Raw genomic sequence first — 27,737 nt, forward strand, 5'->3', positions numbered from 1 at the left:
TAGGGTAAGGTGAGCCCACAGTGGACTTGGATACATCTGCTTCCATTAAGGGGCATCATTCCACTGGACTCACAGTGACAATGATGGCCGCTGCCTACTGAGTGCCTCTCACATGCAAGGTAGAGCTTTTGCTCTGATCTATGTCCTACAGGCAAGGGAGGCTGAGGCTTGGGGAGGACAGACAACTGGCCCAAGACCACACATCCCATCAGTGGAAGAGGCAAGGTCTTTGTGCCCCAAGTGCCATGCCCCTCCCCCCTCACCACCCAAGCAGAGGAAGGAGCACCCATGTCCCCCCTCACCCAGCCCCAAGTCACCGGTGGGCTCCCCCAAGGAAGCATCATGTGACCAATGACCCAGGGATCCTCTTCACAGCCTGGCACGGTGTATGACAAGTTGCCAATGAGCAAAATATTTGCTTAACTGAAGGAATGTGGCAAAATAAACTCGAGGTAAGAGGAGGTGGGAGGTGGGAAAGAAAGGCGGCCCAGAGTCTTCCTGGAAGGGTCAGTGAATACAGAAGATGTTTTTGTTGCTTCAGAACACGTAATCCCCAGGAGAGGAGCAAGTCTGAGCACAAACAGCAGATGTTATGTCCACCTGGGAGTAGGCACCGGGCCTGCCTCGGTGTGTCACACGGGCTCCTAAACAGGGAAACGTCAAGTACGAAATCAGCACACACCCCGCCCCTCCCCGCCCCAGGTGGGGAGCCTGAGGTTTGCGAAAGCCCTTCTTCTGGCCCTTACAGCCCAAGAGGTCCTCTGGCCCTTTCACAGCTCAGCAGCCCCTGCAGGCATTCTCAGGACAGAAGGCTGGCCAGGACAGAGACAGACGGGCCCACCAGACTCCAACGCCTCTTCACAGGCCCTCGGCCTTCTGGGAGAAGCACTCTCCAGGCCCTCCATCCCTTTCTACCTCTTTTGTTCCCTCTGCCATTATCTCCATCTGCCTGAGTCTGTGGAGGGTGGGTGGGGCAGGGCAGAACATTCAGGAGCAAAATCAAAGTTCTTACAAAAAGAACTTTGGGGATCCTTGGAGCCATAAGAGACCCTCAGGATCGCCACATCCAACCTCGTCTTTCTAGTGGGCAGACAGAGGCCCTTCAGAATTAACCGTTTGAAAGTGAGGTCGCTGGTACTCCAAAAGTCGTCCTTTCCCTTCCCTCCCCTCTGTTTCTTCCCATCCTCCTCCTTCTACAGGGGAAGGAGAGGGAGCATTTCTGACCCCACTTTTCTCTTACCCTAAGCTCTGCCTCCATATGTAGTGTCCCACGGAAAAATCACCACCTCAGGGTGGACACTTCTTGGTGCCCCCAGCTCCAGGCTGCCTCCTCCTCGTCCCAGTGGCATTCTCGCCATGGCTACCGATGGAGGAGAGGGGTCTAAAACAAGTCAGCCTCGCCTGTCATAGCAGGCGCAATCTATTGAGCACCTAAGAGGTTCTGAGTGCTCATAGAGATCCTCACAAGAACCATACAAGGCAGCTATTTTTAGTGTTCACATTTCATCCATGAAGAAAGTGAGCTTGGCGAAGTGAAGAGGATTGTCCAGAGCCACCGAGCTAGTGCCAGATGGAGCTTGGATTCAAGCCTGCCTTTGTCCAACTCTAAGCTCAGCTATAAAGTTCACAAGCCTGGATTTAAGAGACCAAAGCCAGCATTCAAATGAGTGCTGCCCCGCTGCGGTGGGGAGGGGGTGGGGAATCACACGTCTGCTCCAGCGCTGCAAAAACTCAAAGCATTTCTGGATTTGGAAATCATCGACAAATTTACGCCCCACCCAGAATTCAGATTCAATGCATCATAATCATATATATGGGAGACCAGAAATACCTTCCCCTCGTTGGCTTTCTCTCTTATTCATTACACTGGCCTGGAAACTTCCTCGGGAAGTTTCCTAAAAGCCAGCTAGCCTTCAAATGCTGAGATGTCACTCCAGGAAAATTTAGGAGAACACACCGATGCCATCACAGGCTTGTTCCCAGGAGACCCTCCCTTTCCAAGCAATGATGCAACACTCAGCCTGCCTGTCAGTCTTGCACTTGTTCCCAGCATTCTGTGATGCTGGGCACTGAAGTGCATTGGCAGAAATAAACATAAAAAGGTCTCTGGGGCCCTCCACATAGGGACTATACTTCAGGCAATTTTGCAGAGGACCTCGACTGCCCCAAGCACCACAGATGCAAAAATCACCAGCATACAGTCTCACACTGCAGGAATGCTGCCTGCCAGCGGGGGGCAGGCATCCCAGTCACCCCTCTGGAAGTTGGGTGGACTAGAGCAGCAGTCGCCAACTGGTGGTCCGTGAGGTCTGAAAGGTTGGCGACCGCTGGACTAGAGGGAAGAGTTAGGGAAGGTGGAGTGGCTACCTTGAAGGTGGCTGTCCATGTTAGGAAGAGTCATGGTCTATGGTCCATGTTAGAAAAAGAGTCAGTCACCCAAAGGTGACCAAACTGAAATAACAAGAACAAACACTGACATAGTACTCATTACGTATCAGGTGCTACTCTAAGCAATGACACCTATTATCCTCCCAACAACTCCAGGAAGCGGTTACTATTATTAGTCCCACTTTCCAGGTGAGTAAACTGAGGCACGTGGAGGTTAGGCAACTTGGCAAAAGTCAAAAAGTCTGCAAGTCGCAGAACTATGGTTTGAGCTCAAGTAGTCTGGCTCCAGAGGGCATGCTCTTGATAACTACACTGAACCAAGGAGAGATGATGCTTATTTGGACATGTAGTAGGTTCTGGTCCACTGGGTCTTAGAAAAGCAGCCACGTTACTCATGTTATTACTCACATTCGCTCCCCTGTTATCTCAGCAGTGAACTCTTGAACTCGCTCTGCTAAAACATGATATCTGAACTGGGTAGGACGGGCTAAAATGACATCTCCAAGGCTGAAGCACTTCACCACAGGGAGGAAGACTAGCCTCTGCCATCCCTCCCCCTTACGCTCTTAATGTTCTAGGGCAATGGTCGGCAAACTCATTAGTCAACAGAGCCAAATATCAACAGTACAACGATTGAAATTTCTTTTGAGAGCCAAATTTTTTAAACTTAAACTTCTTCTAACGCCACTTCTTCAAAATAGACTCACCCAGGCCGTGGTATTTCGTGGAAAAGCCACACTCAAGGGGCCAAAGAGCCGCATGTGGCTCGTGAGCTGCAGTTTGCCGACCACTGTCCTAGGCAAAGAGCCACTCAAGGTAATATTCAGAGCAGGAGAGAGCTGAGGGGCAGCCGTGCTTCCATCCTGAGGAGCCCTGTGAATCCACCACCCTTATTACCATGGTGGAGAAGAAAGGACTGTCATGTGGCCACAGCCGAGATGCCCTTTTCTCTTTGGAATGTGCAGAGGGGAGGCAATGAAGCTCCTTGGTTCCCTTGTTCCTAAAGGCGTTTAAGAAGCAGAGTCAAGCCGAAGGCAGGGACAAGAAAGGGAAGATTGAAGGAAGCCCAGAGCAGCACAGGAAGTGGCTCAGAGTCAGCATCTGGAGCCAGAAAATCCTGGATTTGAAGGAACGCTGCCACTTATTAACCAATGCCCCTTGGGCAAGCGCCATAACCACTGTAAACCTCAGTCCTCAGTTTCAGCTCATTTATAAAACAGAGATAACAGTAGTAATCCCTACAACATCGGCTTTTTGAGATAATTAAGTGAGACACCATGGAGAGTGTGTCACACTGCATGGGACAGCTAGCAGTACCCAGTAAGCATCCAGTGTTGCTGCGGGGTCATGGTCATCATTAGCTACAGCAGAGCCCGCTGTGGATGGCAGAAGCCCTTACCCTAGTATTCCCCCAGCATGGCAATCCAGAGCCCTTTCTGCAGTCTGGGTGTTCTCCAAATCCATTTCCTACTCTTCCTGGGTGCACTACTACATTCCCCAGGATCCCTTGCAGCTAAGGTACCATGTGACTGAGTTCAGATCACTGGACTGTGTGGGCAGAAGTGATGTGAATGACTTCCAGGACTACTCCCATGAAACCACACCTCATGGTCCTTCCTTCTCATTCCCGTTGTGTCAGCTGGATGCAGAGGATTCAGCAGAGACCTGCAGGGCCCCCTAGAAGATGGCAGATCCAGAGGTGTAAGCAGCCAAGGTCCCTGAATGACTGCATGGAGCAGTCTCTCCACGTGGCATCTCATCCTCCAGGGCCCCTCCATGTGGCCTGTATGTCTCAGGGTGGTCAGACTTCTTACATATGGTGGCTGGCTTCTCAAAAGCCACTGTTCCAAGAGACCAAGAGGGAAGCTGCAAGGGTCCTTCTACATGCTCTCAGAAATCACAGCATCCTTCCCACCACATTCCATTGGTTCTGAGCAAGTCACAGTGCTAGCCCTGACTCAAAGAGGGGACTACCCATGAGCATGAACACCAGGCATTGTGCTCACTGATTCTTTGAACACTAATGGCCACATTATTATTGATCCCCTTACTACCCAGACTCCAGGACCCCCTGGAGGAGGCAAATGAGATCAAAGGAGGAAAATGACTGGCCCTGCCCACAAGGAGCATCCGATGGATGGTGCTCACATGGGCAGAGAGGACAAAGAGAGCGGGAGGGTCAGGAGAGAGCAGACCTGACTCAGGTGGTTGGAAAACACCTGTGGCTCAGGCCCGGGCACCCTGCGGTGATGACCAGGCAGCTCCACAGTAAAACCAGCTCCTGACAGTGCCAGGTCAGCACTGGGACTGCGCAGCAGTCCAGCGCACCAGGGCCTGGGAAGGGGCAGTGGATTGTGGACCTGTTTACTCTGGCTCGAACTCCTCACCCTGAACCAGCAGGCACCATGACCAGCAGAAAGGCCAGTTATGCAACCGCCCTCGCAGCAGGCTGCCAGCCTCAGAGACCCGGCCTGGCTGCCAGGCCTGGTGGTGCGACTGCTGTGGCCTGGGCTCGGACTGCCATTTTCCATACAGGCACAGGATGCTCTGCTGACAAACACCTGGGGACAGCGGGCGCCATGGGAGCGAGCTAAAAATAGCACAACTGGCAATGGAGAGGCCTTTTCTAAATCCTCGGGGACCTGTTTTGCTCATCCATGGGCCTTAAGACACACACGGGTTGGCACCTGAGCATTCTCTCCTCTCAAAGAACAAGTGCGGGGGCCTGGGAGGCCTCCCCCTCCAGGTCGGCAGCTGCACAATGGTCAGACGTCACAGAAACAGCCTGTCCTGGGGGCTGGGTCCACCTTCACACCCCCACGTCCACTGCAGGCTCTCTAGCCACCCCTGTCTGACCAATTCTCGGGGTTTTCCAACTTTTCTGAATCTCAAATGACTGATGTTTCTCTTACTGTTGGGCCTCGCACTGTTTAATTTCTCAGCGAGTGTATTATACCAGCCCAGCCAGACGCCTAGAAGAGCCACACACATGGACGTGTGGGCCGTGCCCTGCACAACTCCGGGGCATGACTGGTGACAATGATGTGAACGGTACCCCTGCAATCATGCAATGTGGCGACGGGCGTTGCCAGAGAGGAAACCATGTTTTGCACAACCCCGAGCCCTCAGAAGAGGACAATCATGCAAACGAGGACACGTGGACTGACCAGCTCATTTCTTGTCTCCAAACATTCCACGCACGGGGTTTGGCAGGCACAAGGCCACAGTGCCCAAAGGTCTAGAAAGAAATCCATATTGTGATACAATAATGCATTTCCAGGCCGTGGAGGTGGAGAAGGGCAAGGATCGATCTTCCTGAGGCAAGGGAAGATTCATGGTCACGGAATGAGTTACCTCCGCCTTCTTCGGAGTGTGCAGATTAAATTGTTTGCCCCACTGACATCGAAATGCACTTTATTTATAACAGATCAGGGAATTCAAATATATTTATTTGCTTTTCATAGAATGCCCATGCTTTCAATAACACAGTTTCAGAATTTGAGATATAAGCAAATGGCATGTGGACATAATTCTGCATCAGGATGGTTAGGGTCACAGCCTAATGACAAGACTGCTGGTGGGTGTCAAACATCTCCCATCCTCCAGATCTCCTGTCTCCTGCATGTGCGCGTGCGCATACACACACATACACACACACACACACACACACACACACTCCTCTCAAATTTCTAAAAATATGTTTGAATTCTGCAGACTGCTCCTCATACCTTCCATGTATGTGTTAATATAAAAAATCGTGTTTTTATCAAGGAAGACCAATAGCCAGAAAAATGCCCCAATATGTACTCCATCTCTCACATATTCCTCAGTGCAGGGACATGGGTACATAGTTCGTAAAGCACAACTGGATTATCTGATGTGAATGCCACTGCAGCCCTGGAGATGTACGGTGAGCAACCTGCATGGCTGCACACAGCACACTGCCTATCAGGTAGGAAAGGTAATTCCCATTTTCCAGCAAAGGAAACCAAGACTTTCAGAGATTAAAAGGACTAGGTAACCTTTAAGGTTTGTTTCCATCCTGATAGAACAGAATTCTCTGAACTGTCAGAGGGATCTCACATCTCATCTGGGGATGGTGCCTGAGTCTCAACACAGTGACTCCTCTTTTCAGTCTTAACTGGGGCCTGAGCAGAGCCGACCTGCCGCTGCAAGAGGTATAATTCTAGGCACACAGTGAGGGTTTAGATGTGTGGGCTCCACTGTCGCCTGCCAGGATTGAATCCCGCCTCTGCCCCTCACTAGTGTGTGACCCTGGGCAAGTTATTCAGCCTCTCCATGCCTCAGTTTCCTAATCTGTAAAGTGAGGATGATAATATTTATCATGGGGCTATTGTGAGGATTAAATAAGATAACACATATAAAGAACTTAGAAACTACCAGATACACAGTAAGCATTCAATGTTTGCTATATAAAACTTTTTTAATAATTTTATTCTCTATGCCTCAGTTTTCTAATCTGTAAAATGGGGATTATAAAAGTGTTTGGAAGTAAGCAGGAGAATAATGGCGGCGGAATAGACAGACGTGTTCCGAGCCTTGTCCCGGAGCAGAAAGAAAGAACAGCTGAGGGTCGCGCAAGGAGTGTTTGTTGGCTGGTTGGGAGACAGCTGAATTCCAGAAGGAGGTGGGGGACTGCTGAACGGGGTTCCCCTGACCTGGCAGCAAGAACTGCGGCTGGGTCCCCTCCCGGAGCTGCGGACTTGGACGCGGAGTCTGCGCCATCTTGATCCGGAAAGTGGAGCTTATCTGAAGCCTGAGAATCCACAACTGCGGCACCCCAGGAACAGCTGCGAGCCCCAGAACAACGCTCCCCAACTGGCGCAAGCACACGGGTTCAGAGAAGCTCTACACTCCACCACGGAAAGGTCAGATTTCGCCTGGGATAAGGTGAGGTCTCTGGTCCCGGCGGGAGAGAGGAACGCGCGTTTTGCGGGAGCTGGAGGACCAGGGAAGTCTGTGCCTAGAAAAATCCGTGGCTGTAGGGGCTGGCGTGATCTGTGACTGTGGAAAGGGGTCCTCAGAGCTGCTAAGAGAAGGGCACTCTAAAAAGCAACCCATTTTGATCTGAAGTGCAGGGACACCCTAAGAATTTCAGGCAGTCCAGACTTACGCGCAGCCCGTGCGCTCCCTGGGTGCCTGGGCTCACTCGCAGTCCCGGAGTTCGCACACTTGGGCTTTTTCCTCTTCAAATCCTTGCTTCTGATTACTAAGCCCAATACATAGGATCACCCAGTTGGGGACACCCTGGGAGACTGCAGGGGAAGGTTGTTTTTCTGGAACCTGGGGATCGGAGCGGGGAGTGACCATCAGAGAGTCAGCTCTGAGGCAGACCACTCCCACAGGCCCGAGTGCCACAGGGAAAGAAGGCTCTAACACTCCCTAGAGAGGCCATAGATAGACCCGGAAGTCAATCCAGAAACACTGCCACCCAGGGGCTGAATCACAAATTGACTCTTGTGTAATCAAAAATAAAGGAATACGAGAAATTAAGACACACCGCCTGCTTAAAATCAGGACTGGCTTACAACACCGAAGAGCAGTGGATCGCAGGGAACTGCAATACTGTCTGGACTGAGAAACAGGCGTGCCAAACAGAAAAACAGAGGAAGTGAATGACCTTCACTACTCCACATTTTATTTTTACCTTTTATTTTTTTTATTTTTTTATTTTTTTTTAATTTTCATTTTTTGCATCTTTTAATCAAGAAACTTTTTTTTCTTTTTTCATTACTTGATTTTGCCTTTTTAATGATTACATTTTTATTTTCAATCCGTATTATTACTACTGCTATTTTATCTTTTTTTTTTTTTTTTAAAGTGTCATTTTATTTTCTCTTCATTTTATTTTGGGATTAGGGTTCTACATTCTATTTTTTATCTTTCCTTTAGCATCGTTTTACTCTATCTCAACTCTACCTTTAGGCCATCACTCTCTTCCTAACCTCCCCCTTTTCAGTGTCCTGTTTGTCTTACCCTTTTACTGCTTTAGATTTTCCCTATTCTTTCTGTTTACCCCTTGTTAAAATTTCACCCTACTTACATATCTAATCTCCAATCCCCTGCTCCAAGTCCACATACACCTCTCCCTTCGCTGTCTGAGTTATCCATAAACTTGTCCTTATCTCTGTCCTTTTGTTGTTGTTTGCTTGAATGTAGATTATATCCAATTTTTATGCTTTTTTTGTGAGATTGTTTTGCTTATTCTTCTTTTGTTTATTCTTTTGTTTGTTTTGTGCTTCAGCTTTCCCTTGCCTCACTCCATATTAGTTGGTGTTGTAGTTTGTACTAATCCCCAGGCACTTGTTGCTGGCATTTGCTGGGATTAGTGATTGTTCTATTGGAGTTTTATCCCCAATATATATATAGTCTGTTCCCATTTCTCTCTTAGTCAATTTCTTGTCTCTTACTTTTTTTTTTCTCTTTACTTTCCCTTTTCCCAATTTCATTTTCACACTCCTTTTTTCTTTTTTTCTTTCTTTCTTTCTTTTTTCCTCTTCTTCTTTCTCTCCTATCACCTAATTTGCCTTTCTCTGGTGGTCACCTTTATTGGAGGTTATTAATATCGTGAATACATTCCTGTTCAGTGCCTTGTGAGTTGTACCTGGTAGTGCTGTATTTTGTGCCTTTAAATCAACCCAGGAGAGAGAGAACTACATAACCAGACACCCAGAGAAGAGAGACCATGGGGAGACAAAGAAGCAGCCCGCATATGAAAGAAAAGCAGGCATCACCAGAAAAGGAAGTAAACGAAATGGAGGCAAGCAACCTTCCAGAAAAAGAATTCAGAGAAATGGTCATAAGGTGGCTGAAAAGAATGGAAGACAAATTCGACAATATGAGCAAGAACCAAGAGGAAATGAAGAAGAACCAAGAAGAAATGAAAAATGACATCGCTGCTGTAAAGAACTCAATAGAAAGCATCAAGAGTAGACTAGAAGAAGCAGAGGACCGCATCAGTGAGCTAGAAGACAAGATGGAAAAAAATACCCAAGAAAAGCAACTTCTAGAAAAAAAAATTAAAAGGCAGGAGGAGAGTCTAAGGGAACTTTGGGACAACACGAAACAAAACAACATCCGCATAATAGGGGTTCCAGAAGGAAAGGAAGCTGAGCAAGGAATAGAAAACCTCTTTGAAGAAATAATGACAGAAAATTTCCCAGATATAGGGAAGAAAAAACCCACACAAATCCAAGAAGCTCACAGAGTCCCAAGCAAAATGAACCCCAAAAGACCGACGCCAAGGCACATTATAATTAAATTGGCAAACACCAACGACAAAGTAAGAATCTTAAAAGCAGCAAGAGAGAGACAGAAAGTTACATACAAAGGAACCCCCATCAGACTAGCAACTGATTTCTCAACAGAAACTCATCAGGCCAGAAGGGAATGGAATGAAATATACAAAGTCATGCAAAGGAAGGGGCTGAATCCAAGAATACTGTACCCAGCAAGGCTGTCAATCAAAATTGAAGGTGAAATCAGGAGCTTCACAGACAAAAAAGGACTAAGGGAATTTATTACCACCAAACCAGCAATGCAAGAAATGCTAAAGGGTCTACTGTAAAAAAAAAAAAAAAAAAAAAAAGAAAGAAAGAAAGAAAGAAACAGGAAGCAAAGAAGTAACACAGGGGTAAAGAATAGGAATGGCGACAAATAAGTACCTATCAATAATAACTTTAAATGTAAATGGATTAAATGCCCCAATCAAAAGACATAGGGTAACAGATTGGATAAGAAAACACGACCCATATATCTGCTGTCTACAAGAAACCCACCTCAGAAAAAAAGACGCACACAGACTGAGGGTGAAGGGATGGAAAAAGGTTTTCCAGGCAAATGGAACTGAAAAAAAAGCTGGGGTAGCAATACTTATTTCTGACAAATTAGATCTCAAACTGAAGGACATAACAAGAGATAAGGAAGGCCATTTCATAATACTAAAGGGAGCAATCCAACAAGAAGAAATAACTCTGGTAAACATATATGCACCCAATACAGGAGCACCCAAATACATAAAAAAACTCCTGGAGGATATCAAGGGAGACATTGACAGCAATACAATCATAGTAGGAGACTTTAATACCCCACTATCACCATTGGACAAATCCTCTAAACAAAACATCAGCAAAGAAACATCAATCCTAAATGACTCACTAGACCAGATGGAATTAATTGACATCTTCAGAACATTTCACCCCAAAGCCACAGAATATACATTCTTCTCAAGCGCACATGGGTCATTTTCAAAGATAGACCATATGTTGGGACATAGGCAAAGTCTCTTCAAATTCAAGAAGATAGAAATCATATCAAGCATCTTCTCAGACCACAGTGGCATAAAACTGGAAATCAACTACAATAAAAACAACCCAAAGAAATCAAACACATGGAGACTAAACAGCATGCTATTAAACCATGACTGGGTTACCAGAGAGATCAAAGAAGAAATAAAAAACATCATGACAACAAATGACAATGAAAACACTACAATCCAAAATCTATGGGACACAGCAAAAGCAGTCTTGAGAGGGAAGTTCATAGCTCTACAAGCCTACTGCAAAAAACAAGAAACAGGGCTAATAAATTACCTAACCCAACAACTCAAAGAGTTAGAAAAAGAGCAACAAGAAAAGCCCAGTGTAAGCAGAAGGAAGGAAATAATAAAGATCAGAGCACAGATAAACGACATAGAGACCAAAGAAACAATACAAAAGATCAACAAAACCAAGAGCTGGTTCTTTGAAAGGATAAACAAGATTGATGAACCTCTAGCCAGGCTCACCAAGAAGCAAAGGGAGAGGACCCAAATAAACAAGATCAGAAATGAAAGAGGTGAAATAACAACAGATCCCGCCGAAATACAAAGGATTGTTAAAAAATACTACGAACAACTCTATTCCAACAAACTGGACAACCTGGAGGAAATGGACATATTCCTAGAAAAATATAACCTTCCAAAACTCAATCAGGAAGAATCTAAACAGCTCAACATGCCAGTAACTATGGAAGAAATTGAAGCAGTCATCAAAGAGCTTCCGGCAAACAAAAGCCCGGGGCCAGATGGCTTCACAGGAGAGTTCTACCAAACATTCAAGGAAGAACTAAAACCTATCCTCCTCAGACTATTCCAAAAAATTCAAGAGGAAGGAACACTTCCAAGCTCCTTCTATGAAGCCAGCATCACCCTAATACCAAAACCAGATAAAGACAACACAATGAAAGAGAATTACAGGCCAATATCCCTCATGAATGTAGATGCCAAAATCCTCAACAAAATTCTAGCAAATAGGATCCAGCAGTACATCAGAAAGATCATACACCATGACCAAGTAGGGTTTATCCCAGGAATGCAAGGATGGTTCAATATCCGCAAATCAATAAATGTGATACATCACATAAACAAATTGAGAGATAAAAATCACATAGTCATATCAATTGATGCAGAAAAAGCATTTGACAAAATCCAACACCCTTTCTTGATAAAAACTCTCAACAAGGTGGGAATAGAAGGATCATACCTCAACATCATAAAAGCTATATATGATAAACCCACAGCTAACATCATACTCAATGGGCAAAAACTAAAACCATTTCCCCTAAGAACAGGAACAAGACAGGGATGCCCACTCTCACCACTCCTGTTTGACATAGTACTGGAAGTATTAGCCACTGCAATTAGACAAGAAGAAGAAATAAAAGGCATCCAAATTGGAAAAGAAGAAGTAAAGCTGTCCTTATTTGCAGATGACATGATATTGTACATAAAAAACCCGAAAGACTCCATCAAAAAACTAACAGACTTAATAAATGAATTCGGCAATGTAGCAGGATACAAAATTAACACCAAGAAATCTATGGCATTTCTATACACCAACAATGAACTTACAGAAAGAGAGACTAAAAAAGCAATCCCATTTTCCATCGCACCAAAAAAATTAAGATACTTAGGAATAAACCTAACCAAGGAGGTAAAAGACCTATATGCGGAAAACTACAGGACACTGAAAAAAGAGATAGAGGAAGATGTAAACAGATGGAAGAACATACCATGTTCATGGATTGGTAGAATCAACATCATTAAAATGTCCATACTACCCAAAGCAATCTATAGATTCAATGCACTCCCCATTAAAATACCAACGGCGTATTTCACAGACCTAGAAAGAACTCTCCAAAAATTCATCTGGAATAAAAAAAGACCCCGAATAGCCACAGCAATCCTGAGAAAGAAGAATAAAGTAGGAGGGATCTCAATACCAGATTTCAAGCTGTATTACAAAGCCACTGTCATCAAAACAGCCTGGTACTGGCACAAGAACAGACATATAGATCAATGGAACAGAATAGAGAATCCAGATATCGACCCAAACCAATATGCGCACTTAATATTTGACAAAGGAGGCATGAGCATACAATGGAGTCAAGACAGTCTCTTTAATAAATGGTGTTGGGAAAATTGGACAGATACATGCAAAAAAATGAAACTAGATCACCAACTTACACCATACACAAAAATAAACTCAAAATGGGTACAGGACTTAAATATAAGACGGGAAACCATAAAAATACTAGAGGAATCCACAGGCAGCAAAATCTCAGACATTTGCCAAAAGAACTTTTTCAGTGATACTGCCCCTAGGGCAATGGAAGCCAAACAGAAAATAAACAAATGGGACTACATCAAAATAAAAAGCTTTTGCACAGCAAAAGAAACCATCAACAAAACAACAAGAAACCCCACTGTATGGGAGAACATATTTGCAAATGGTATCACTGATAAAGGTTTAATTTCCAACATCTACAGGCAGCTTATACAACTTAATAAAAGGAAGATAAATGATCCAATAAAAAAATGGGCAACGGACCTAAATAGAAGCTTTTCGAAAGAAGACAGAAGGAAGGCCAAGAGACACATGAAAACATGCTCAAAGTCACTAATTATCCGAGAGATGCAAATCAAAACAACAATGCGATACCATCTCACACCTGTCAGAATGGCTATCATCAACAAATCAACAAACGACAAGTGTTGGCGAGGATGCGGAGAAAAAGGAACCCTCGTGCACTGCTGGTGGGAATGCAGACTGGTGCAACCACTGTGGAGAACAGTATGGAGTTTCCTCAAAAAACTGAAAATGGAACTCCCATTTGACCCAGTAATCCCACTCCTAGGAATATATCCTAAGAAACCAGAAACACCAATCAGAAAGGATATATGCACCCCTATGTTCATAGCAGCACAATTTACAATAGCTAAGATTTGGAAACAGCCTAGGTGCCCATCAGCAGATGACTGGATCAGAAAACTATGGTACATCTACACAATGGAATACTATGCTGCCGTAAAAAAGAAGGAATTACTACCATTTGTAGGCACTTGGATGGAATTAGAGAACATTATGCTAAGTGAAATAAGCCAGTCAATGAAAGAAAAATACCACATGATCCCACTCATTTGGGGATAATGAAAAACATTATAAACTGATGAACAAAAAGATAGTTACAGAGGCAGTAAAGCATCAAACAGACTGTCAAATTACAGTGGTAAGGTTAGGGAGAGGTGGGGGAAATAAGAGATCAACTGAAGGACTTATATGCATGTATATAAGAGTAACCAACGGATGCAAAACATTGGGGGGTGAGGGCATGTATGGGAGTGGGGTGGGGGTGGGGGGCAATGGTAAGATATGTACACATATAATACCTTAATAAAAATTTGAAAAAAAAAAATAAAAATAAAAATAAAAGTGTTTGCTCCACAGGATTGTTCTTGAGGTTTAAATCTATATATATAAAACCCTAATATGCAAATAGACCAAACGGCGGAACAACCGAACAACCAGTAGCTATGACATGCACTGACCACCAGGGGGCACATGCAGAACATGGCGGGCATCAGCCATGGTGGAATGGTGGAGCAGGTAAGCAGGGATGCCAGATCAAGGGGGGGGTGGCGCCAGTCCTTGTCATCAGGGTGAGCCTCTGGTGGTTACTGAAAATTCTTTGCTCCCTCATGCCATGGTCCCACCCAGCACTCACATCCTCTGCCGGCCCAATCACTCCACTCCGTCAGCAGGTGCAAGCAGGGGCCAGCACCTTCAGTGTGTGAGAACGGCAGCGGTAGGAGCTGGGCTGCCAGCAGAGAGAGGACCAGGGGCCGCGGTGGGATGCGCCAAGACCCGCCCCTGTGCCCACCGCAGCCTCACAGCCCACAGTTCCTTTCAAGGTGCATGAATTCGTGCACTGGGCCCCTAGTAACATAATAAAAACATAAGGAGTTTTAACACAATACTTGATGCATAGCAACTATTCAAAAAACATTTTTCCCAAAGAAAAAACTCCAGTCCACATAGAAAGACTTACCAAAACAAAACACCGCTAAGCGTGGAGAGCAATGTGATGCCTAAGGAGGAAGAGGAAAAGGCTAAGAAGAAATGTTTGAGAATCAAGTGCTGTTTCCTAAAGCAGGTGACAGAGAGGATATATTAGCCATGAGAGCTCTCTGTTTTCAATTCATTCTCTCTGAGGTTAGAAAGTACAGAGGAGCAGAGTGAGCAGGCACTGGTGAGCTGGGGAGGAAAGAACAGGCACACCTCACTTGCCAGTTTTTCTTTCCACCATTAAAACCGTTTCAAAGCCCTGCCTAGCACTTAAATAGCATCATCCCTAGAGATAGCTGTTTCAGTTTCATTACAGACTGTGTTCATAGCATACAAATAGAAGCCTTCATGATTTTATTAGTTTCCATGCAACTCAGGAGAGATTTGCATGATAACATTTCAGCTCCTGATTTAAAGAAGGGGCCAATTAAAAGCAGCGTGCTTGCACTGCCTGTCACTGGGAAATGAAAAGGTTGCCCAAGTTTTCAAATGCTGTCATACATATCTGGTTCGTGACCATAAATCAAGTATTCAGCACTTGTAGGATATGTCTGCCCCCCGCCGCCCTCACCCCCCCCCCTGCCCCGCCCCGGAAGAGTTAAAGTATAAGACAGGAAAAGCTAAGGAAGTAATTTTGTCTGTGGTTCCTCAAGTCCTACACAATCACCAATTCACTCAATAATACCCAAAGCTACCTGGTACTCTGTGGCTCTGGGAAGTGTTCGTGTAAGGTATCTGTGACAGGTTAAAATTTAATACATGGCCCGGGAGCATAATCTAATTGTGGTATGTAACCTAAGAGACTATTCAGAAAGTTCTGCAACTGATGAGTTGCAGAGTGAGGGGGAAGGGGGAGGGTTCAGAAGTGATTGCGTATGTGAAGATCACCCCTTCAGACACTCCCTTTGGCCACAGAAGCTAAGGTAATCTGGGCCCCCCTCCTGGCAGCTGAACTGCTCCGAGGAACAGGGCTGAGATGAACATTCTTGTTCTGGGGTTGCTTCTGAGGCAGGTTAAGAAAAAGCATCAAAGTTAAGTTGATTTGCATGACATTCTCTTTAATCAGATGTTTCTTTTTATACCCAACCTCAACACAGCCAGGCCTATCACAGTCTGTCCTATAATTGAAGGCCTTTTTAACTTGTCCTCCACATCAAAACTTAAAATTTAAACCTCAGTAGTAGTGGCTATATCCTTAGAAGTAACAACAGTCACAAAAACCTGTTTCTGAGACTTTTTTTAATGACAAGTTTGATTGTATTTCTGATGGGGTCTATGTCCCCAGATTGTAATTCTTAAATATGCCATCTCATCAAAGCCAATACTGAAGTTTTGGGTACGTGTCCATCAAATGTCACTCTTGTGATTTCTAGAACTGCTCCATGATCCCACTGCCCTGAGTAAGTTACTCTTGGGTTCTTTATCAAGTACAATGAGAGCATCATTGAGTCGGAGAGCATGTTAACATATGAGAAAACTGGGGCCCAGAGACGGTGACCAGCCAAAGACACCATAGCCACGCACACATCAACATAAAAAACCCAGTAGTCCCTTCACTTCCCTGTAAGAATAAACACCATTAAACCAGAGTCTATGGGCAGAAAGAGGGTTGTTCTGTCTGCTCTTCTACTCCCAGTATGATGCCATCGAAATCGAACCAGGCCCACCTGGCATTTCTCCTGGGACTGCCAGTTACCAATGCTCAGAGGAAGGATGGTAGCCGCCCCACCAACAAAGGTGAACGCCGTGGTGGAAAATGTGTCTGGGAAGCAAATGTGCCCAAAGATAACGTGGGTCATCTCTAGGAGGTGGGAATGGAAGAAATGTTTCCCTTTTAAAAATAAATTGTGGTAAAATAGACAAAATTTACTATCTTAACCATTTATTTTCTGAGTTTTTATATAGCAGTCATATGAATGGGTGTGAAGTGTCCTTTTTTTCAAGCATATTCGCATTGTTATGCATAACTTTTTCATTTTGCAAAACGGATATTCTAAACCCATTAAACAACTCGCCATTCCCCAGCCCCTGGTAATCTGCAATCTACTTGCTGTCTCTACCAATGGTGACTACTCTCGGCACTTTATGTAAGTAGAACCATACAGTAGTTGTCCCTTTGTGTCTGGCTTATTTCACTAAGCTTGACGTTTCCAAGGTTCATCCGTGTTGTAGCATGTGTCAATATGTCCTTCCTTTTCACCCTATCTTCCACTGCATGTATATACCACATCCATCAATGGGCACTTGGGTTGCTTCCACCTTTGGGCTGTTAGGAATGATGCTGCTGTGCATGTAGGTGTACAAATATCTTCTTTTGGATCTGTGCCCAAAGTGGATCTGCTGGGTCATAATTCTATTTTTTAAATTTTTCGAGGAACCACCATACTGTTTTCCACAGTGGCTGCATCACTTTACATTCCCACCAGCAGTGCACAGGTGTCCGAGGCTCCGCAGCCCTGCCACCACTTGCTGTTTTCTGGGTTTGACAGAGCAGGCACACTAGTGGGAGTGAGGTGTGAGGTGTCCTTTTCTTTCAATGCCTCTGCACTGCCCACATTTTCTATAAGGAATATACTGTGCATTTAGGGTTAAGGACAAAAGTGTAAAATGCAGAAGTTGCAAAATAAATTTTATGGGGAAAATAGGGTTGCATATGAACTTAAGAAAAGGGTTTCTTTTTTAAGACTGAGGCAAGCCCATGACTTCTCTGTTGGGTTCAGCTGGAGATGCCATCCCATAATTTTCAAGAATCTTCCCACTGATCAGCTGTGCTGCCACAGTCAATCCACCAGCGGAATGGTCATGACTCCTGGGCAACTCGGACAACCCCTATAAGCCCGGGAAGGAAAGTGCTCCCAGTGCACAAAGAAGAAAAACAATATCTGAAGCTGTTGCCAGCTGAAGTTGGTCATGAAAATTCCCAGCACCTGGATAAACCCCCTCCTCTTCCAGATCTTTCCGCCATGCCTCAGAGCCCTTATCTCTGGTTCTCCATTTGATTACTGCCCCACACCCACTTTCTCACCTTCCAGAGCCACAAAGGGTCCACTCCCCAAAGTCACAAGTTCAGTCAGCAACTTCTCACAAAGAGGAGCGAGATTCCACTCTTATATAACAAGCTCACAGGGAAGATCCCGGGAAGCCTCGACCCTGGTGCCTGGGTCACAGGGCCACAGACCCACACAAGCAATTAATCAGATGGGACTTCTCACCAGAAAAGCTAAAACCTTCCAAAACTGCAATTACTCTTTCCACTGGTCTTTATATATCGCTTCACTCCTTGGGGGTAAGGTCCCTTGTCACCATTTATGTAGTAAGACAAAGAGACTAAAGCAAAATCCATCTGATTATGTATTTATCCAACCTCTAGCTTCCATAAGAGAAGTCCTCATTTCCTTTGTGTAAACACCTCCCTGCATCCCTGCCCTCCCTCGCCTTCTCCTCCTGTACGTTCTCTTTTCCACTCTGGCTTCTTCCTGCTCTGCACAACAGGGGAAATCTGGCACCAGTATCTGGAAGCCCAAGAGAAGAGAAGAGATGAGCAGTTGGGCAGAAATGATCTTCAATTCTAGGTGGCACCTACATTTAAATGATGCAAAAGAGGCTCAAGACTTGTCTGTTCTCTTTCCTTTAGGTAGAACTGACACACAAAAAGCAGAGCCCAACTTGGGCTTCTTAACAAAGGATCCACACTCCACATATGGATTCTTGGCATGGCCCCAAAGCTACATCTTCTCTCGGCCATGCCCAGCACTAAACTGTGAAGGAAGATAAACTCTGGAGAAGACACAGGCACACACCATAATAAAGAGGCGACCTAATGGCCCAGGGGCAGCCAAAACCTCCAGCCACAGTTTCTGGACAAGACCAGACAGATTTCAGAGGACAAACTATAAGAACCAATAGCTGGAATGGGCCATTTCCCCAAACTTTAAAGAATGGAGCAAAAGGACACCCCAAGAGAGAGAAAGTGTCCTGCACAGGAGCAATACAGGTTAAGGGCATCGTATGTCTCAACAACGTTGCTGACACCTCAATACCGGCCACCTCTGTGTCTTCCTGGGCTGGATTTAGAATTTGAAGTCTATCATCCACCAAGACTTGTTCCAAGGGTCCTGGAAATGAACCAAAACAAAGAGGGACGAATGCAAGGAGAAAGATCTTCAAAGGGGTGGGGGATCCCCAATGGAATGGTGGCCTCAGGAGCTGATGGATACCCTCATCTGTGCTGGCGATGGGGCAGAGGGCCCAGACACCAGGGTTCTGAGGCTTCCTGCGGTACTGGGGAGGAAGCAGGACCGGGCCCCAAAGCCCCCTTCCACCACTCTGACTTTGTAATTCCATGTGCTTCCAAACTTGCAAGATCAAGCCCCTACTTGTTGTCCACTAACCTCCAAACTTCAGCCCCTCTGATCCTGGACTTGGCAGAAACCACTAAGGAAGAAGGGAAAAGGATGATGAGCAAAAGGAAGGAGAGAAGGAAAGAATATAGTGTGTGTTTTAATGTCTGTGTGTGCGGGGGGGGGGGGGGGGGGGGGGGGGGGGGGTGTGGCCCCTGAGAAAACCCAGTAGGGGGCAAGGAAACAGCATAAAGAATACCCGTCCCTGAGATGTTTTGAATAAGTATGCATTGGGCCATGGAAAGCATTAGTTACACAGGTCATGAGATCTTCCAGGGAGATGGCTTGGAGGCCGGCTTCGCGTTGTTAAGGTAGACCAGTTTGTTGGACCTGGAGTGTGCCGATTACATTTCCAAATTGGCATTCAGACATAATGTTGGGGGGGGTTGTGTGATGGATTGTTTATCTTCAAGCTGCCATTCTTTGGAAGCTGCCCTTCCATCCCCTGCCTGACTCATGCACCTCATGCTCGTCCTGAACTAAATCCTTGTCACCCATTGGTCAAGAGAGACCAGGCGGTGTGGACAATTAAAATCCAGGAGTGACTCAAACATCACTTGGTCACCAAATCAGCTCATCTCATTCACCCAGAGTTTCTTCATAGCTTCTAACAAATTACACCCCTCACCCCCCAAAAAAATACAGCAAAATGTGTTTGCACCTACTACATTCCCACCCAGCTCCCAACAAACATACGTGCTTGCATTTATAGGACTCACTTCCCGCCCTCAAGGGGTTTGCAGGCAACTCAGAGATCAGACATGTGCATACCCCATGAGAAGATAACTGGGCTCTTTTCCCTCTGACCCTGTCAACTAAAAGTCAGAGATGGGTCTTATATTTCCCCTAGCACCTAACTCAGTATGCAGTATACACTTACCATGCAATGAAAGCAGAAACAACCACCATGATAACCATACGATCTGAGAACTGTGTGTTGGGCATTATACTAAGCCCTTCTTCATCTGGGCTGCTGGAGATGCTCGTGGGTCCAGTGTACTCCAGGCCCTCCCCTTGGACAATGGAACAACAGAAAGAGCACATCTCAAGGAAAAGTCCCTGACAGAGTGAGCTGCGAAAGACCTTGCTGCGGTGAGAGGAGCTAGTCTCCATTTCATCAGCAGGGTTTCTGAGAGATGCCACGGGAGGGCTGCACAGCACAGGGCCACCCATCTCTCCGCACTCAGCGACCAGGCCTCCAGCTCAGTCCTTTCCAGTTGAACCTCTGCTTAGGAAGGCCCACCCAGGTCCTGATGAAAACCAGGCTGGCAGTACTGCTTTGCTCTGACTTCAAACACTCCAGAGGGAGCGGCCAGCAGCTGGATTCCTGAAGCATCACCACAGTGTAGCCTTGGCTACACCACGAGCCTTTAATTTTGCAAGAAGGTGGTTTGACTGGGCAGCCATCCTGGACTTCAGAAAGCCTCTCCCCTTGCAGTGTGCCCGCTGGAAGAAGGGAGAGCCCACATGTTGACCGCACAAAGACCACACCCTGTACATCTGCAGAACCCTGCTCTGGCCACCACAACCTACCCCAAACCAGTAGCGCCAGTGGGTTCCTGGGGAGCAGGCGCCTGAACACTCAGCCTTAGCGGGAGGTGCCCAGGTTGAACCGCAGCACCTCAGAGAGGCTGAGCAGTTTTCTCGACCTGGCCATCCAGCGCAGTGACCCTTCCACTTCTCATCCCTTCCCACTGCTGAGGAATGGGTAATGTCCATACTTAAAAATAGGCCTGTCTTCAGGAGGAGCTGCCTAGAGGCTGAGGCCTGGACCAGACCCTCGCTACTCACACTGTGGTCTGCGCAGCACAGCCCTGCCAGTGTCCTGTCAGAAATGCAGAATCTCGGGGCCCACTGTGGACTTTCTTAATCAGAACCTGTACTTTCATAGCTCCTCGGGTGATTCATGTGCATATTAAGGTGTGAGAAGCCCCAGGATTAGACAGCTAGATGTTCTATCCAGCCCTTGGAGGGGAAGATCTGACACCCCAGCTGAATATTCCTTGAGCCTTCTATCCAGAATGCTAGGTCACCCCTGCCGCTGGAAGGTGGGGCCTTTTGAGTTTCCTTCTCCACATGGCCAGGGTCGGATTCCACCTACTCGGGAAGCATTTCAACAAAGGAGACACGTTCTCCCCGCCACTGCACACAGAATGGCTGTGCGATTGCAGAGGTCCTGCTCCAGGCCCGATCTTGCATGACCCCCACGCATGACTCCATGAAGACCAGTGTTCTCAGCTGGGCCCCAGGAGCTGTGGCATCCCAACACAAATACAGTTCTGGAGTCCCAGGAAGGTGGTGGCGGCTGCTGTGATTGGCAGGTTAGCATGGCCACTGCCTCTGTGAGCTGGGACATCCCTGCTGGCCACTTTGGGAAGGAGGTCCTGGCATTGCAATCCAATGCGAACCTGATTGCTTCAGCACTAGGCTTCTCTGCCCTAGTGAGGGGGTGAGGAGACAGGGAGAAATCAGGAGAAACCGACAAAGCTGGCATTACCCCTGCTGCCAGGCACCCAATGAATGTCCCCATTCAGGGAAGAGGACAGTGGTGAAACCACTTGGCCTTGACCTAGGAATCCTTCCTCCCCCAGGCCAAATGATAGGGCAGTTCTTCCTTTCCTCCTGATGCATGTGTGGGCAAGGGCACTGGAAGCAGGGCCAGCCCATGGCTTACAGTTGCCATGTCCTCCTAAGAAATGCTATAATATGGGGTTAAGGGGAGTACCAATCCCATAGGGCTGTGCTCTATTCCAATTCCCAATTTGCAGATGAGGAAACTGAGGCACACAGTAGTAAAGTCCTTGCCCAAGGTCACAGGCTGACTCTCAGGTATGCACAGCAGGTTCGACATCTAGGCAAGGCTGCTCTAAGTGAGCAGTCAGGGGCAGCTTAACCAATGTCTCTCCTGCAGGATTCCCCCAGCCTGGGCTCTCCCAGGGGCACGCAGGTATGCCATGACTCTCCATTTTCTCACAAGGTAACTTCAAGGGCAAGTACTCCACAGAACACACTTCAGGAAATGCTAAAACTGGTCCAGGTAGAGAGCATCCTGGTTAAGACACTGTTACCTTATTGGGGGAGCAGGTCTGTGAGCTCCAGAATGGGGTTAACAGGATTTAACAGGGCGCCAAGATGAATTCTTAAAGAAATAGCTGCACCATTGCAAAACACACACTGAGCTAGAAACTTTACCCAGTCTCTCAACTCCTTCCACTTTCTGACACTGAATCAGAGAGCAGGAAGGGACATGAGGAGCCAGAATTCAAGGGATGGGGGACAGCCACACCTGCCCAAAAAAACCTTTCACTTCTGATGGGTCTACAGCTCCTGGAGCCCCATCCTGTTAATGCTCATCCAGGGACCTCCACACCATAATGCACCAGCCATCCTGCCAGGCCTCATCCACAGAGCCTGCCTTGACTGCCCCTCCCCAATCTGCCAGCCCTGCAACAGCCAAATGCCCAACCTCAGGCTGAATTCAGGGTTTTGAGATTCCTTCTGGCTCAAAGGTTCTATTTGTTGTAGTCTGTGCCCTACAGGGGCCAAAAGTTAAGGAACCAAGAGAAAATAAACTCACCACTCGGTGGAGCTACAGCAGGTCCCTTTACAGGAGTCCTGCTAACTGCCAGGCATTTGCTGGATGCTGCATGCCCATCATTGCCATTCCTTATAAGAACCTTACAAAGTAAGCATCATTATGCTCTTTTCACAGATGAAGAATTCAAGGCTTGACATGGTTGCCAGACAAAGACGCCCTACCTAATAGATGTGAGATCCAGGATTTGCACGTGGGTCTGACTGTAGTCTCTATTCAAGTGTGTATTTCCATAAAGAGAGCCAGGCACGAGAAGCAAGAGCTGCCTGGATAAGAGAAGGTCAGCTGGAGTGGGACTGAGAACTTCTCCAAGGCCTAAGTGATCTCATCCAAGGAGCCTGTGAAGGTCGTCCGATGCAGCTGATCCCCAGGACGCGCGAGATGAGACACGAGGGCCAATGTGCATCGAGAATTCAGAGGCCCTGAAGCTCCAGCCCTGATTGGATGCATCAGGCCAGACCCTGGGTAATTACCAAGCCATAATGGGATCTGATATTTATATTAGTCACGAGCTTGACAGAGAACACGTGTTGTTTTTTCAGACACAACCATGGAGACAATACCTCAATAATTCATTACATGCAGACCAGCCTCAATCAAGCCCAAACTTCTACAGGGGGAACAGCTCTAGCTCAGGGCAGTAGGGAGGCCGCCACATGAGGCCCCTCAGCAAACCAAAGCTCCCCAGGAAGTCGGCCTCAGTTTCGAGACCAATTAAAAGAAAAGGAGACTGTGTGCTGGACGAGGGGCAGGAGATGGAGAGAAAGACACAGGGGAGTGGGGGGAACGGGCTGAATTCCTAAAGGAATGGCTGCACCACACTCTAAGCTAGAACTTTACCCAGTCTCTCAACTCCTTCCACTTCCTGACACTGAGTCAGAGAGCAGAAAGGGACATGAGAACGCAGAATTCAAAGACCACATTTTAAACACAAGAAAAGAGACCAGAGAGGTTAAGTGACTTCTTCAAGGTCACGGCCTTCTTCAAGCTGCCAGAGCAGCTCCCTGTTCACACCAGTTTGCTGCTGGATTGGACCTCAAAATGTCACGGCCCCGTCAAGAGAGAGCTCTGATGAGACCCAATAGAAAAAAACTATGTGACAAAGAACAGAAAAGGGCATAGCACTGAAATGACTGTGTCCAATCAGGAGGGGACTGTGATTCATGTTCCTATTTATTTCCTAAAACGAAAAACCCACACACAATTCTTTTCAAAATAATGGAGTCATTCACCATTTGGGATTCAGAGGCCAAAAGTACCACCGATGCATCCACAGTCCCAGGTTCCTTTGATCAGAAAGGATGGTGTGGTCCCAGAGGCCCAAAGCCTGTGGTTCCACAGCTCTCTGCTGAGACTAACCTCCAGGGCAATTTCTGATGCTAAAAAGACCAGTCTCCCAATGGACCCCAGCTCCTGGTCAAACCATCTTGGGACTGAATGAAGGTGAGGGGGAACACCTGTGAGGACCATAGAATTCTGGGGAAAAGCAGCCCAGGTTTGCTTGAGAAACCCAGCAGTAAAGTAATTATTCCAAGTTCAAGCCAAATACTTAGAAAGCAAAATGAATGAAGGGCAAAAAGATTCATGACTGCAATGGACATCAAGGGTAGAAAGAATAGTTTACAAAAGGCCTAAGTTCTTACCACTGGGGATAAAGAGCTGGCTACACTCGGTTTAATTGAGCAAATCACGTAGTAAGAGATTCTGGGCGTGGTTTAAAATGAACTCTGATGGTATCGAAAGCGCCAGGACCTTATTCCACATTGCCTCACATCTTCCCAACTAACTGCAAGCATCTGTGATTTTTTGTAGAAATTTCTAGTTATGTCAGCTCAGCAGGTCTTAGAGCTCCAAAATATAGCCTCATTGTAGGGATTTTTTTATTTTTCTAATGATCATTGCCAAAAATCTATTTTCTTGAGAAAACTGACAGAAGTTGTGCTTGGTCATCATTCAGGAAAGAGATTCTTTATGGGAACGATATGATTAGCATTTCATCCCGGGCACTGCAGTGGCACTGATGTATATATATACCCTAGAGTAGAAAGACGTTGGAGAGTGCTTAAAACCCCAGTACTTACAGAAACACCCAAACTTACTTTGATTCCTTGAAAAACAAAGTTTTCATTATCATCAAGATTGCCCAGTTGCTTATGGATAAGAAGACAGTTAAAAAGTTCACCAAAATCACTAAATCACTCAGTCTAGAAAACATTTTAGATAGTAAATGCATGGATAAGAGTGAGCAGTGGTAAAGGGGAGAGCAATGCTAAGGACATGGTCTCAGGGTCTCATGGTTAGGATTCTGTTTAATCTGGTGGCTTCTCTGGGAACTGGGAGGTTTTCCACCGGGAAAAGTAAGGAGAAACCTCTGTGGCTGAGGCAATAACTCCAAAGGAAACAGGCCAGCCCAGTACCTGAAGACTTCGGGAGAAGTGGGAGAGCAAGAGAGTGAGGGTTTTAATTGTTCTCCCTTATTTCCAACACACCAGCATTTTCCAAAACACCAACGTGCTGCCACAAAACACAGCTGAGCTTCAGCACCCAACAGGATGTATAATTAATGAGAGCAGGGTTCAGTTCACCCTGTGTCACCCAGAGCCCCTGTTTCCCTACCTCTTCCTGGAGCGACTAAGAAGCCTGCGACAAGTTGCTGTGCCCTGTGGAAGTTTGAGGGCCCCCGGATGAACTTTCCCAGAAAAGGTGTGAACATTCCGAGGGGGATCTCCCTTCTACCTTGCACTGCTCCCCTAACCCCCTCTATCTCCCCTCCCTCTGAAAATGCTGGCCCTGGGAGGTCCCCCAGGATGGGAACTACTCAAACAGAAGGCAGCTAGGGTCACTTTTTTCTAGTTCTTTCTTTTATATTCTGCAGTTTTCTATGCCCCCCTAACCTTCAGCCAATGGGGGCAGGAGGGCAGAGGTCAGTCTGTAGCGACAGACGAGGCAGTGAGCCTAGCAACCGTACTAAAGCCAGTGAGACTCGGTGCTGGTGGGCGTCTCTGCGCCAGGAATAGCCTAACGCCACGTCCAGCCACCTCAGAAGCGTCGGGGAGGAGGCTCCGCGTGAAACCGCGGCCTCCGCGGCTCCCAGGCGGACCTCACCCCCAGCTCCACGTTGCTGGTGGCATTGCCAGGGACCTAAAGGAGGTGGCATGGGGGCGAGAATACAGATGCCCCAGAAGCTGGGGTGGGGGTGGGGGATATGTTCCACGAGAATATCTAAGGGATGAAAAGGGCGGTGACATCAGATGTGTGACCTCGCCACTCCTAAAGTGCCAACCTCCCTGAGTTACCTCCAAAACTGGGGTACATCTCCCCAACTTTTCTCGCCCACACCCAGGTTCCCCCACTTCCTTTAGCCATGTTCCTCCCCAGGGATTCCTAGTGCAAAAGGTTCCTCCTTTGCCGAAAAGACTTTCCCTTTCTTCTGACTCCACGAACTCATCTCCCAACAGGTTTCTAAAGTGCGGCCGTCGTGCTCCCCTCGCCCACCGCTAGGAGCCGAGCGGCGGCGGTGAGCCCTGGGGCACACGCACCCAGCGCCCCCAGCTTCCACATTAGCTCTCCCTACCCCGCAGCACAGCGCCCGAGCGGCACGCGTCCCCCACCCCGGCCGCAGCCGCAAACAACCCCTACAATACACAAGGAAACGGGACTGGGAGTCCGCGTCCTGGAGCGCACCCGTTGGGGGCAACTCCTCGCCTCCGCCTCACCGCCCGCTGCCCAAATCCGAGGGCGCGGGGAGAGCGGAGTGCAGGGAAGGCGGCGAGGGGAAGGCAGGCTAGGATGGAGGGACGCACGGCGCGGTGAGGAACGAGGAGGTGGGATGCTGGAGACGCCGAGAAGCGGTGGGGCTGGCGCAGTGGACAGGCGCCCAGGGTGCGCCTTACCTTCGTCTTGCCCCCGCAGTGGCAGCAAACGGTCCACAGGTACTTGAGCGTCCGCCAGAGCAGGATGATGAAGAGGCCCCCGAAGAAAGTCACCATGGAGGAGGCCAGGAAAGCCCACCACATGCGTTGGCCCCGGCTGTCGCACGGCACCTCCATGGTCACCGGGATGATGAGCGCATCCATCTTGGGCTCGTGGACCGAGGACGAAGAAGAAGAGGAGGATGAAGAAGAGGAGGAAGAGGAGGAGGAGGAGGACGCGTCTAGGCTGAGATGGTTCGCGTGGATATTGCTACTCATTCTAAGACTGCTGCCTCCGCCGCCGCCGCCGCCGTCGCCGCCGCTGCTGCTGCCGCCGCCGCCGCCGCCACCATTTGCCATAGCTAGCAACGGGCAGCGGGTGCAGGGGCTCGGGGGAGCTCCACCCGCCACCAGCGCCACCCCGAACACCCATCAACAGCCATATTGCTGCTCCTGCTGCCGCCGCCGCCGCCGCGGAGCGCGGGGAGGGGGGCGGGGAGGCGCCTGGGCTCGGGGCGCTGTGCGCGACCTGGCGGGGTGCGCGGAGATATATACAGCCAGCCGCGCCGCCCGCCCTCCCCCCGGCCGCCGGCCCGCCCGCCCGGGGGGTGGGGGATGGGGAGCGGGGGCAGCTCCCCCTCCTCCGCACGCGCCCCGCTCTCCCGGAGTCGCGCTGGCCCGGAGCGCGGCTGTTGAGGGGGCGCCGCGGGCTGCCGCGTCCGGGGTCTGCACCGCCCCCGGGCCCGCCCCGGCTCTATGCGCGGGCCCGGGTGCCCTCGGCGCGGCGCCGCCCGCCGTGCGACACGCGTGTGCGCTGCGCTCTGGCCCGGGACCCCCTCCCCGCGCGCTATTCGCGCTGCTGACGAGCCGCTTTGAGCTTATTAGGCGGCAACTCGTTAATAATGTATAATCGGCCCCCTCCGCCCAGACGCCGGCCCTCCTCTCGCGGCTGCGCTCGGCTTGCGCTCCCCGCCCCTGTGCGCACTGGGCCGCGGCAGGTTCATCGCGGCCGGTCGCCGGGCGCCGCCGCCGCTAGCCC

The 27,737-nt window shown here is 48.1% G+C and overlaps 1 protein-coding gene across 11 annotated transcripts in view; it reads right to left on the reverse strand.

Annotated features, from left to right (window-relative positions):
* KCNMA1 (potassium calcium-activated channel subfamily M alpha 1) overlaps positions 1–27,224 on the reverse strand; it is a 719,040-nt gene extending 691,816 nt beyond the window's left edge. For all 11 annotated transcript variants that reach the window (XM_080687587.1, XM_080687584.1, XM_080687583.1 and 8 more), the window contains exon 1: positions 26,681–27,224. In XM_080687587.1, the coding sequence (XP_080543713.1) occupies positions 26,681–27,058 (378 nt within the window). In that variant the 5' untranslated portion in view covers positions 27,059–27,224. The remainder of the gene's footprint in view (positions 1–26,680) is intronic.
* Positions 27,225–27,737: the final 513 nt, after the last annotated feature.

Source organism: Plecotus auritus (assembly GCF_963455305.1).
Source record: "Plecotus auritus genome assembly, chromosome: 9".
Taxonomy (NCBI): domain Eukaryota; kingdom Metazoa; phylum Chordata; class Mammalia; order Chiroptera; family Vespertilionidae; genus Plecotus; species Plecotus auritus.